This window comes from Fulmarus glacialis, unplaced genomic scaffold (assembly GCF_000690835.1).
Source record: "Fulmarus glacialis isolate BGI_N327 unplaced genomic scaffold, ASM69083v1 scaffold14208, whole genome shotgun sequence".
NCBI classification, from domain to species: domain Eukaryota; kingdom Metazoa; phylum Chordata; class Aves; order Procellariiformes; family Procellariidae; genus Fulmarus; species Fulmarus glacialis.
This window is the reverse complement of record NW_009231548.1, coordinates 28,164-41,771: the sequence shown is the minus strand read 5'-3', so window position 1 is coordinate 41,771 and position 13,608 is coordinate 28,164. Positions and strand designations below refer to the sequence as shown.

The window sequence follows — 13,608 nt, the reverse complement described above, 5'->3', positions numbered from 1 at the left end:
ACAGCTTCTACAGCTATCTTCTATGATAGCTATAGAAAATACTAATGTCTAAACATTTAAACTCATTAATTTCTGTAATACAAAGTGCAGTGCACATTGACAGGGAGCCTACTCAAGGGCTCTGTGCCATATGCACTTGAGGTGGGATGCAAGTGGTGCACAGACATTAGACTGCCTTTTGCAAGGATTAGATTTCATACACATTTAACTCTAGCACTCATGAACTATCATTTAATTTCTCCAGGGTAGCGCACCTGAAGAACCGTCAGGACTGCCATTAAAATAAGCTACCCTGGCAGAAAATAAATTGTATTAATGAGCTGAAATCTTCACTGTTATAATATCTAGCTCATCAGACGTATGAGTTTTCTACCTGAGCACTGTGCGTAATGGCTTCTTTTTGCTGAACTGTCATATAAGACAAAGCATCTGTTGGCTCCCGTTCACAGGGGTCATGTAGACCAGGGCCTCCTAGGAGGGAAAGAAGCAAAGCAGATTATTGAGAGTAAACAAGAAGCAGTATGAAAATGGGGACTGATGGATATTCAACAGCTAGTCTCAGTCTTCACCAGAGTGGGAAGCTCACCTTCTCCAGTAAGGGATTCAAACATCATACAAAGCAAGCTACCCCCAAGATTTTACTCCCATGCAGCAACAGCCACAGAACTTATTAGGGTTAAATTGCACATGTGTAATAGCGTGAACTAAAAGCAGTAGGTTTAAAAAAAAAAAAAATTTTAGATAGATATGTAGATTTCGATAAATCTATAGAAAACAGACAGTCACTAAGGTCTATTTATTTGTTTGCAACCCCTTAATGAGATAGGGGTTAATTTATAAACAAACCTAACATTCCCCATTAACTTCTACTGCATTGGAAGTACTCATTCAAACCCATGCAACTTCCTTTTTTTTTTCCCCCCTCTTTTCATTTTAAACAAGAAACCATTCATTTAGCTCCACTGCAGATTAGGAGTTCAAGGCACGCATTTTTCATCTAATCATACAGCAACAGCAAAACATTAAGGCTGTCTGATCCTGAAGTTAATTTGGCCCCTTACCGGGAAGCAGAATTCCAGATGCCAAACACTCCATCACTCGTCGCAATGCTTCCCCAGCGCCTAAAGGTCTATTACAAGTACCTATAGATTTTTCACATATAAGCTCGAGTGGCTAGAAGACATTAAATTACGATTAGTATGGACACAAGGGTAACTGTAACTGCAGTTAAATATGGAGGGATAGAGGGGAAGAACATTCACATCAGCCTACTTAATTTTTAATCCACTATGGGTCTAACTGACAGAGACATCCATCCCAGAGGACAGTTCATGGCACGTGTATTTGTTCCCTGCTCTGAGTCATCTTTTGAGGAAACCAACTGCTCTCCATTAAGTACCCAGCAAGTCTAAAAGGAGGAGCCTTCTAACACCAAGTCACATGAATATTCTCCTCCTCTCAAAGGGTTATCAGTTCTACATGAGAGAAAACACTGCCTCCACTGACCTACAAAGTGTTCCTCTCTGGATTTGCTGAGCTTTTGTCCCTCCCCAAACCTGCTAACATGAAATTATATCCTCTGGTAGGAGCAGCACTGTCATGGTAGCAGGGTATTTTTGAAAAGCTAAACTTGGAGGCAACAAGTGGGATTCTAATGCAAATTCTTGAGGATATGCAAGGCCCACAACATTACGTCTCTTTCCATGGTATCTGCACATCTTACCAACTGAACAAATACTCGTGTTTTCTTTTCTTCCTACAAGCACTTTTCTACACAGGTAACAGTTAGTGGGGAGTAGAAGGAAGGGGGGTTTAAGGAGGCGTTTTATACAATGCACTGTCTTCTCCAATCCAACTGCTACAATTCTCAGGAGATCCGAGACCTGACCTTGATGGCCTTCAACTCTTTCTGTACTTACCCATCCTTTCAGTGGTGCCCATGTGGGGACTCTGTTGCACAAATCCCGCAGAATACGAAGGACAATTACACATGATTTTAGTCCATTTGCCCTGGCCTAAAACAAACAAAATGATTCCAATATACCTGCAAAAGCCTGGCCTTCAATTTTGCTTTTCTTTTTAAATGCACAGAGTCCTGGGATAGATTTTTTAATTATTATTACTTAATACTTAATCAGCTTCATGCAAAATAAAAACAGTTATATAAAAGTAAAATGCTTCAATTTAGAGACACATATAAAAAAGGAAGCAAAATGTCAAGATTGCTTTTGTAGCCTCATGACAACTCTAGACCAGTTGGCTGTCTACCTGTCACATTTGCCCTCGCACAGTACAGCACTGAATTCGGAATTCTAGACCTTTGCTCTGTTAGGGACTAGTCAGAAATTAAAGAGGCATTAAAATTAAAACTGTCTCAAATTAAACCTCGTAAGGCTACAATAACAACAAGGTAAGAACAAATAGCCAACCTGAAACCATTTGGCGTGCCGCAGAGACGCCAAGGCCTCCAGGCATTTCTGCCTGTCCAATAAGTCCGGAGGATCTTTCATCGCAACATTATCTACTGGTAAAAATGGGATAAAAAGAGACAGATACAATTTGACCAAGGGGTTTCTGTCACAATACAAAAAGAGCGGCAGCATCTCAATGAGATAATAAGACTCCCAGAATTTAAGTGCACTGTGTTATTTAATTTAAACAAGCCATTTAAGGTAGTAAATGTGCACGTGTGCAACAGAAGCAAAGGCATTCACTTCTTGTAAAATAATAGTAATAATAAAGATGGCCACTGCTACAGACAATCTGGGATCTTATTAAAAATGTAGAACACATTTCAAGGCAGAAAATAGCTATATAGCACTTTTTTTTTTTTTGTGGGTTGTATTGGGCTTTTTTTCCCTCTTCTTTCCCTTCTTTGTGACTTTTATTCCACAAAAGTGGTACACAATTTCAAAGAGACAAGCTTCTTTTGACAAGAAGATGATATTATTGAGGGGGTATAAAAAAAAATTGTAATAGGTAGAAAGTGAAGTTATGTCCATGCAATTTTTGAGAATTCCACAGAAAAACATTGAATATATTTGAAACATTATTGCATGAACAGTACTAGCCAATATAATTCAATGAAAGAAATATACAAGAAATGCTAGTAAGAAATTTTACAGTTTGATTAGTCTTTCATATAACCAGAACATATGAAAGAAGTGAGTAAGCTTGGTAACTTCTGGATTATTAACATATTAGAGAGGTAGTCCCCTCTTGTAAACATCTTCTCTTCCCAACAGCAACTGAAATCAAGAGAGGAAATTCAAAGAAGGATTTGAGAGACAAGACACTGATATCCTCTGTGCAGGTTTACACTTTGTTCCTTTTTTTTTTTTTTCCCCTTCTTTTTTTTTCCCTTTCTCTTTTTTTATCCAGCATGCAACAAACTGCTTTTAGCAGTCACATCTGATTCTATATTGAGGGACATTATGCATCAGTCTTTTCTTCCCTAATTTTTTTTTTTTTTTTTTTCTTTCTCTCTAAATCCTATGGAGTTATTAGCATCCAGATTCTCTGGAAACCCTGTACAAATGACAGATTTTGCATATCTGTGAAATCAAGTTAAAAAGATTTTAGTTTTTAGCTGACATGAGAAGATATTGGAAGAACTAAATGAATCCATGGCTCAACTAAAACCTTGAATATGTTATTTTTCTATGAATACACCATTATTCTTTATTTCAAATAAATAATTTGGAAATATAGTCTTTTCATTATTCATAATGGTCAATTCTCCAGGTCTTGAGAGACCTATGCAGGTCTGAATGAAATACAATATCCATTCCAAATTGAAGACTATGCTAGATAAGCAAAATCCAGCAAGACACTTAAAATATGAGGACAATTTAGGAGAAAAAAGTACCATCAGTTTGTAGTACAATTTATTAATAACATCTCAAAGTACATTTTTATGGGTTACTTTGGATAGTATTGGTTGCATGTGCAATTGCATCTTTAATGCTAAAGTTGCTTCACCTCCTATGCCATTCAATGGGAAGGTTACTCTGGTAAAAGCACATTATGTTATGATGGATAAAAGAGCCCAAAGCCAAAAAAAAAAAACCCAAACAAAAAAAACAGTGTAAAACTGAACAGAACCAGGTATCTTGTCTGACAGTTCATAGTTGCAGTTCGCACCTGCTGGCTCTGCTGTCAGCAGACGACTTAAGTGCTATAAGCTTATTTTCTAACCCCAATGAACTTCGCAGCAGATATTTGCATTGTTTCTTATTGCCCTCATCAACAGTATTACAATATTGGGATTAATCACTCCTCTTGCCTGTTTTCCAAATAAAAGCTGCAAAGTCTCAGAGCATTGGATTTCTATGAGCACAAAAGGTCGCTTTGGAACACAAGATTTGCTACTAAATTTCCTTTGCAGTTTTGTTATTTTCAGGAGTAATGTTTTATGGCACACAATTACTAAATGTTTGTCTATGTAGTTCTGTAAGAAAACTTTATTGTGGACAATATAAACATCTGCTTAAAGCTCATGTATTGTATAAAACAACTACTGTCAATGAATGATCAGAATCTTATTTTAAAACGTTAGAAATGGCAAAGGTGACTGATTGCAAAATCATTAATTTTTTGCAATGAACTGGATCTTTAAATGCCTAGGGACTTTTGCTTAGTATTGTTCAAGGCTTTGCTGAAGTGTGTTGCAACCATTGACAAAGTAAATTAATTTTTCCTTTAAACTACAAAACATAAACAGAATACGTGGCATCTGCCATTCAGGCGAATAAAAACCTTGTAAGATTTAATTTGTTTCAACAAATTAGAATCATACTTTTTCCTACAGGATTAAGGCTATTTCCAAAGGTGTAAATTACAAATACCTTGGAGAATTTTGCCAATTGCAAATTCAGTACTCAGTGTCCTGAGAACCTTTCACAGATGTTGCAGTCAGCCAACTTTTGGGTGCAAGATTCTATTAAACAGAAAGATGAAGAGAACAGGCAGTGAAGAGGGCGAGCGGCTTGCAGCAGGCTCCCTTTCGACACCCTCAGGAGAATGGCATGTTTCTTCATGCTCTGCCAGTCAGGAAAGTGAGACCCAATCAAAATTTTCAAGTGTGATTGCAAAGCTTTACTTTTTCTCTTGTGGTTTTAACAAGGGCAATGATACAAGGAGTTTAATCAACAGTTAATAGTAAAGCCCTGACATTAGCTCACACTATGCAACACAGACCAATCCTTCAGTACTTCTCTCCCCACTTGCTGCATGTATTCTCTCCACACAGTAGCTGCCAACTTCATTCATTTGCAGCCAGCCATATGAGGAGCGTTGTCTTCTCCACAGAGGCCAGGTAAGTCTGTGGCTCATTGCCCCTTCAAAGGCACCTGGCACCTTTGGAGCATCACTGGCTGCGCCTGCCCAGCAAGGGCAGCAGCAGAGGCAGACTGTTTATGCAGGAGTTGCTCAAGGAGCAAGGTTGATTTCAGCCCCGCTTTGGTAAATGAACTTGTTTATTATTACATAAGCTTATTGTTACTGTATGCTCAGTAGCAACAACTGATTTGCAAGCTACAAGGTTCTGGTCTGGAAAGCCCAATTTATATTTGATGCTATGACTAAAAATTCAGTTTCTTAAGAAGTTTAAAATTTAAACTAATGCAAAATGCAGGAATTTTAGATGCTTGACTTCTCAACTCGACATGAGAAAGCAGAGCTTTATGGATAGCCATTTGTGAGAAACACTGAAATGCGCACACACACTGGTCCAATATTTATTTTTGCTAACAAGCAGCAAAAACAAATAGGACAAACACCACATCTTAAACATGAACACTTTTCCAAAGAGGTGGGGACTGAAGAGAAATCCAGGAATGTTTTTCGATACATTCTGACATCAGGGCATGAAGGCACACACAGCATTCCTACAGAACAAATGGGAGCACTGATAACGAGGTCTGTTGCGCCTAACCTTGCCAGTTTGGTTAGAGGACCGATTAGTGCTAATCACACCGAACGCCGAAACCTTGGTCAGTTTCGCGCAGCCTCTGCTCCGCAGGAGCGGCTCTGGGGCCAGTGGATCCAGGGCAAACCAGCGGCAGCGCCCGGAACCCACTGGCCTATCTTACACGTAAGATGAAAGGCAAGTTGACAAGCATTTTGAGCTCCTTCATTCAAAGGAGTGTACAGAATAAACTCAAAACAGTTTTTAAAACTGCATGGAAAGTATATTTAATTTTGGTTGGCATTATTAAGGAGTATTGAAAAAATATGGCAGTACTTTCTTAGGTGATCAAGGCATTTTCTGTGGACTGTCTCTGAGTATTTTCCCTTGATATTGGATATGAAACTTTTTTGGTCTGAATCTAAGTGAAAGTGACCTAAATATGGTTGGAAATATTATGGGAAAAAAGTATCCCTCCCGCCTTTCAATTTACTTAGTGACATCTGCATAATGCTTCACATACCTTTGAAAAGGAATATGATAAATATCTCTGTTCACTTGTGATGAATCAGTGTCAAAGAACTTGGGCTTTAAAACAAGATCCATTACCCTATTAACTATCCTCGCCAGCTGTTCAGAAATGATAGCGTAACACCACTCAGAGGTAGTAAAACCATTTTAAATTTTTAAAAAAATTAGTACAGAAATTTGAAAATATTTTAAGATACTGAAAACAAAATAGAACACCTACATTTTAAATATAGGAAAGCATAAAAATTCAAATCCTCATTCAGTTTGAGATGAACTCAAAGAGTTTACTGCCACAACAGCGTCACTTTTTGCAAGAAAATACTTGGACAGAAGCCTTTGTGCAAAACTGTATCCCCTTGTGAGAATCTTACAAATCCTTTACCATTAAAATTTGTTCTGCACTTTGTGCTCTTTCTCACAAACATGTATCAGCTGCAACAACTACAGGGCTGATCTCAGCATCTTACGGGAAATTGAAAAACAACTGAAGTAATATGCAATTTATTTTTAATGGTCTTGCAAAAGAGCATGGTTACTAATTTGAGAATAAACAGACATTGCAATTAGGAAATCTTTGCCATTCATCTGTTTTGTAAGATTTTTCTGCATCCAACTGCTGCCAAAGTGTTACATTTCATTTGAAAAGGGATCCTTCCTGCCATCGCCTCAAACAAAAATGAAGAGAAACTGACCAACATTTCTCATTGTGTCGGTATTTCATGTGGGAGAAGGGAGAAAGCAAAGGACTTGTGGCAAGTCTAGAAATGGGAAAAGAGCGACAGGGAGTTCCCTAGCCCACGTGGGCCCAGCTGCCTCAGTTGTCATGACAGAGAGTGGCCAGTTGGTCAAAGGTCTGACATCATCCAGTGGCAAAGTTTCTAGGGATAGGTTTGGGAAGCGGAAGCAGAAATTACTGACAAGATTCTAAAAATAAAACAAGTATGGCTACATTTGCTCTTCTCTATTTCTCTTGGTTTGTTTCCAACCTCATTGATACTACCAGTGAACGTTCCTTTAACAAGGGGCACATAACTATATTGGACATCACGCAGTTAGGGAGAAGGAACAGAAAGAAACTAAGTTACAGTTTTCTATATCTATTTTGCTCTAAGGACATGAGGTACAATGTTCCATTCAGAAGCAAGAGTGCTGTATTATAGCACTGTAACTTCAACTGTATCCCAGTTAGGAAATTCTTAAAGCTAGAAACATACAATATGTATCATTAATTAATAGAAATTGAGGGCCAGGACGACATACTTGCGAGCTTTGCAGGAGAGGTTTTTTTAATGTAAAAAGAGAAACAATTTTATGAATTTTTCAAGATACTACGAACCAATCCCACTTGACTGACTTAATTTGAAAACAAGACTGTGCAGCGCTGGGGTGCTTAAGAATTAACTAGCAAGTCTGAAAGAAAGGAGAACTGAGATCTAATTGTATGTCAAAGTTAACACTGTAGCAATATTGCTTGCAAATGAAAACTATACATATTCACATGAAAATTAAGTGACTGTTGTCTTTTTAAGGCACAAATAACGTAACCTATTGTGGCAATAGCCAGTCTAGTTAGTACATGATGCACAATTAAAAACCTACTTCCCAATTAACCCTGTGCTGCACAGTCAGGGCATTTAGACACAACAGTCTTAAAAACAAGTTAAAACGCTCTGTGTACCTCCTTCCTTCTTCTCTGCTTCATCTCGAATGAGAGGGGATGTAAGTATCACCTTCAGAGTTAGCTTGGGCTCCTTTGTGTTACGAATAATAATAGCTGCCTCATTTACATGCTCCTCCACGAGATACTTCTCTTCTGTAAGTTTCTGAAAGTCACCAAGAAAGATTTCAAGAATCTCCCAATCAACTGAAAAACTGCAGAATCTCTGTATGTGCATATGCCTCTTAACTAATGAGAAGTCTACAAGACATTGCAATAACAAATAAGGCCATGTCTCCCTCATTAAAACAAACAGAAAAACCCCAGTAACATGCTTAAGAAAAAAGGTCTGCAGCAAATTTAATGAGAATACTGAGTAGTCCCCCACTATATTATCACTTTTTTTTTTAAATGAAAACAGAAGATGACTTTCATAGCTGCTAGCGTGCAAAATACCACCAGCAACTTTTGTTCTTAGTAAGTACACATTTCTCTGGTAATGCTGCCTCTAAATGTAAAAGCTCTCATATGCACTATGACCAACACAGCCACAATTGTCAGTGCAAATGGATGACAGATTCCAGCGCAGGAGCCACACCAGCTCACTTAGTCCATGTACCTGCCATGAAGTATGACAAATACACGTTGGCCATTTCTTACCAACCCTAAGATACCCTTCAGATGCCCTAGCAACAGCTATTTCACCACCTCTCCAAATAGTCTATTCTGATTCTTAGCCACACATACAATTCAGATGACCTATTTTGCAACAAAATTGCCCCTTGCTACAGTCCAATTACTTCTCATCCTACCTTTCATAGCCATGTGAGATACTGAATCACTATCCCCTTATAAATAACCATTAATGTCTTAAAACTTACACCTGCATTCGGTCTTGACTTTTTCCAAACCAGATAATTTTAATTACATGGTTTTCTAGGTGCTGATTCTCACTCGTCTGATCTTCTCCAACGTGTCCGTCTCTCTCTCACTCCCTTTCCACACAGCACTTGAAACTGGACACAAGACCCCACTGTCACCCATTTCATTCATGAATACCAGCCCTAGGAGAGATCCTTGACAACGACTGGAAAACCTGACCTTCCTCTCTTGACAGCACACCAATAAATCGAGTGTTTTTTAAATTGTTTTCACTAAACTTTTTATTTCTTGCTTAGATTCCTTTTGTAGATTAATATTACAAACTGCTTTATAATTTGTTCCATTAACGTGCATTGTGTCAGAGTTATCTCAAGTAATCTGTATCCGCAGGTCTTTCAGTAGTCCTTTGGGACCTCTCTCAACCTCCAAAAGTGCAAAGATAACCACAGATGGTTCAGAGTCCTAAAGCTATTCCTTGTGTTTGTGAGTTTGTTTCAGCAAGAGCTTACGGTTAGAACATATCTAACATATATTCTAACTTCCTTCCTTGTTGCAGTCTGCACTCCTCCAGCTCCTTTATTGTTGGGATGAAAATGTTTAAGCATCTGCTCACTACTAGCCTTCAAAGAAGCAAAGCAGAAGCTGTTAACATCTCTGTACCTCATTTGCTCTTTTTGTCCACTAATGGGCCTACACCTTCCTTCTCCCTCCTGTATCTGATGTGTCTGCAAAACCTCTCATTGTCTTTTATGCCCGTGATAGTTGTAGCTTGTTTCATGCGTCAGATTCCTCTTACCTCATGTTTTCCACAATCCTTTCCCTCACAATGCTTCCCCATAAGATCTTACCTACTTGTCCCTTGAATTTATTGCAGTCTTCACATCTTTTAATTACATCTGTTCTGCTGTTCCCACTTTTTTTGAAGCATATGCTAACTTTTCTTATCACTTTCAACCCTTCTCATCTCATGCCTCACTACAAACAAGTAGAATTTACTCTTTACTACTTGATACATCCCTATCATTTTCAAACAAGTAGAATTTACTCTTTACTACTCAATAGTTCCTTAGCATTTTCAGCTATGGATAGGTCCACATCTGCAGGCACATTATCTCACTAAAACAAGCCCTTTATGTGAACAAATGAACAGTGAGAACAAACAGCTGTCAAGAATGGTAAAACACATACTGTCTATGTGGAAATAAACACAACGCAGAAAAGCAGATCAGGAGAAAAGCAGATCAAGTTTGGACATAGTTTGGAGAGAGGCACTTGCAGTGGAATACTTTAGGGCACAGTTTCTCAGCAACAGTGTATGTCAGTCTGGAAGCTGGACTGATTATTCAGACTCAGAACTCTGTCAAAAAGGTATTATCCCTAGTTTCTTTAAAGAGACCAATATTAGCTGTAAGTGCTGCCTGCTGGATGCCAACATCAGAATTAAATAGCCATAAATAAAAAGAATTATGAGCTCATGATTAACACGAGCTAAAATGAGTGACAACCTAAAGTGACTTGTTCTCACTTTGAAACAGCCCAAGCGAAGCAAAGCAGCTGCAATGTAGAACTTAAGGTTCAGACAGGGGGACAGGGGACAACAATACAGACCAATTCACATGCTTGAGCAGGGAAGATTTCTGGGACTGCAATTTAGCTCACGTTAGTGGTTGGACCAGAGAGCAAAAATCAGCTGGGTTAGTTACCAAATAGAAAGGTTAGCTGCCATCATAGGAAAACTGGCATCACAAATAGAGATTAGACAACAACAGGAATAAGATGTTAAATTTTGTGAATAGCTACTTCATATCACCACATTAAACATGTCACACACTCTAGATGTCATCCTAGATTCAAAGTATATTTCTTTAATCTGTATCACCTGTCTTTTTCCTGGAACAAATTCCAGCCTTTACCCAAGTACACCGTGCAGTGCTATCAGCTATTGTTAGAGGACTACCCTAAATTAACTCACCTGAATTTGAGCTGGGAGATTGTCTTTAACTATACATAACAAGGTCTTTGTGGGTTTTTCTTTGCACATGAGAACCAGCTCCAGATCCATATCATCTTTTATCAGTAAGCCTTTAGCAACCAAGCCAATTCTCATAACACCACACAACGTCCGACCACCTTGATCCCTGGAAATGAAACAATTTGGAGTAATTAAAATGGTATTTTCACACATTCAGAATACTTGTATTATCCTATCACAGTGAGGAGATAAATGGATGGGGCTGATGACTGTGCTAAAGTGGCGTATCACTGATCAGAAAATGAAAAGCAGAGACTCCTTTCACGCAAGTAGCTCCTATGGAAAAATTAACTGAAGCACTGATTTGCAATTCACGCAAATTCAGAAGTTGCCTAGCTCAAGTCACAAAGCTTCACAAAGCTCAAAAAAGCCCAAATTCATCATCTGCAGATCTAGCAAAAGAGTAGAATAATTAATCTAGAGGAGCTCTCTGACAGAAACCCTGTTTTCAGAAGTGATCTGAGTTGTCTTTTAATGACACTCCATAGCCACACACTTTTCCAATGTTTCTTTTAGTTGATCCATACATTCAAACTTCAGCTTTAAAATTATACAACCAACTTCTGAAGTTTTAGTCCAAACTACAAACTGATATTTCAGGAAAGCTTCTAATTTCAAAAAGTCTTCCAGGCACAATTCCTTCAAAAAAATCTTACCACTGAAACCTACAGGAATAGAGGTCTGACTACTAGTTTTTACTCTCCAGCTAAAGTTTAGGGGAACATTTAAGAGCCACAGTAAACGTAACTTTCAAAGCAACATAAGAACACCTTAGTTTTGAGTACTGAGAGAAAGACTGCAACAAAAAACAGTTTAGTAGACTAGGATTGCTTAAAAACTTCAAGAAAAATGCAAGAAGTGCATCTTTGACAGTTTAACACCAGCTATTGCACACGATGCATCTCACTAGTGGCACATCACTGCTATAAAACCCACAGAAAGCACATAATCAGTAAAGGCGGTAAACCACCTCAGCCAAAAGGCAGCATCCCTGTTCTCACCATCCAGAGGGATGGACTGGATATTAAAAAAAAAAAAACAAAAAAACCAAACAAAAAACCCCAAACCCAAAAACCAGTTGCACTGTGATTGAAAGTCACCACATAGATCCTAAGCTTCACTCAGAAGTATCTTCACCTAATAATTGTATTGTCTTTATCTATGTATTTTAAATGGAAAGGCAGGAACAGGTGCTTAAAAAATAGACAGAAAAAAAGAAGGAATGACACAGAAAACGAAGTGGCAATCTCAAACTATTTACTATCCTTGGAATAGCCAGAAGCAAACTAACAAAAACTGTTACAAAAGTAAACATCATCTCAACTTCCACTCTGGAACTATGCTACTTTAACATTATCTGGATGCAAACATGTGAGAAAATGCAGAACTCCTTTAGATATGGTTTGTAACTAGCATAAAGATAATTTAAATTATATATTTTTCTAAAATGTAAGTCCCTTTTAGCTTGTAAAGTGATTAGTAAAATAATTTGTCCCAAATGCATAAATACACAAACTATTTTATATGTACAAATAATACACTGATGTTTACAAAAACTGTACTTGAAATTTATAACAGAGCACAAGCATGAAAAATCCTGCACACGCGCATGTGAAAGGAATGCTATCCAGTTGTCTCAAAAGCATTTACTGCAGGCTTAGATTTTTAAAGAAGATTTTTTTTTTTTTAAGAATCCATTCTGCGCCTATTTTATCCACATCAGAAGACAGCTAAAAATGTCACCAGTAATGCTAGGAAGTCACCAACAAAACATACAGCACACTGCATATCAAGAAAGACTGTTCTCAGTTAAACACTGAGCTTAAATACCTTCCTTGAGAAGATGACAAAACTTAATTGTCCATCTGTGGAGAAGCAGCCTATCAATCCACTACCATTATTCTCTGGTGTCAATACAATCACGCTGTCTTAAACCAATTTATACATTAAATTATGTAAAAATATTCATAATTTTAAGTGTTTTGCTATTTCTATTTGAATACATTTCACACCAAAAAAAGTGACATATCACAGCTCGGCCTTACACAAAAATGCCAGTGATCAGAGTTGTGTCTGTTAAATATTTATTAGGGAACACAGAAAGCCACAGATATCAAAATGTGTATTTACTTTTCCAAGGCTATCATATAATGGTCTTCATGCTGCTGAACATTTCCTATGTGGATCGGTGTATTCTGAGTACGTGGTGCTGCATTTAAACTTATGCAGAGCAAGCAGTTTCTTTCAATAGCTCCCCAAGCCCACAATCTTATCTTAGAGATAATCAAAGACAAGCTTAAATGTTAAGAAAGAAACCTGTGGAAAAACACTATTAATACTTGAAGAATTTTCTGTAGAACCCACAACACTCTTGGGAAACCAGATCAAGTCATGAATGCTTTCTGCTCCTCCCAGCTAGAACAACAAAACTTGGCACCATGTCAGGGAGTAGACTGGGACATACAGCAAACAGATGTTTCACTCAGTAGAGAACTACATAATTTTACTGGTTTTGGCTGGGATAGAGTTAATTTTCTTCACAGTGGCTAGTATGGGGCTGTGTTTTGGATTTGTGCTGAAAACAGTGTTGGTAACACA

The 13,608-nt window shown here is 37.9% G+C and overlaps 1 protein-coding gene across 2 annotated transcripts in view; it reads right to left on the bottom strand.

Annotated features, from left to right (window-relative positions):
- Positions 1-13,608, bottom strand: part of STRBP (spermatid perinuclear RNA binding protein) — a 33,448-nt gene that overhangs the window by 15,146 nt on the left and 4,694 nt on the right. Inside the window, exons 3-8 of one of the 2 annotated variants that reach the window (XM_009584627.1) lie at positions 10,951-11,116; positions 8,118-8,262; positions 2,430-2,521; positions 1,920-2,015; positions 1,062-1,173; positions 374-471 (exon numbers count right to left, since the gene is read on the bottom strand). In XM_009584627.1, the coding sequence (XP_009582922.1) occupies positions 374-471; positions 1,062-1,173; positions 1,920-2,015; positions 2,430-2,521; positions 8,118-8,262; positions 10,951-11,116 (709 nt within the window). Of the gene's footprint in view, positions 1-373; positions 472-1,061; positions 1,174-1,919; positions 2,016-2,429; positions 2,525-8,117; positions 8,263-10,950; positions 11,117-13,608 lie in introns of both variants that reach the window. The other variant, XM_009584626.1, reaches the window with a different exon arrangement.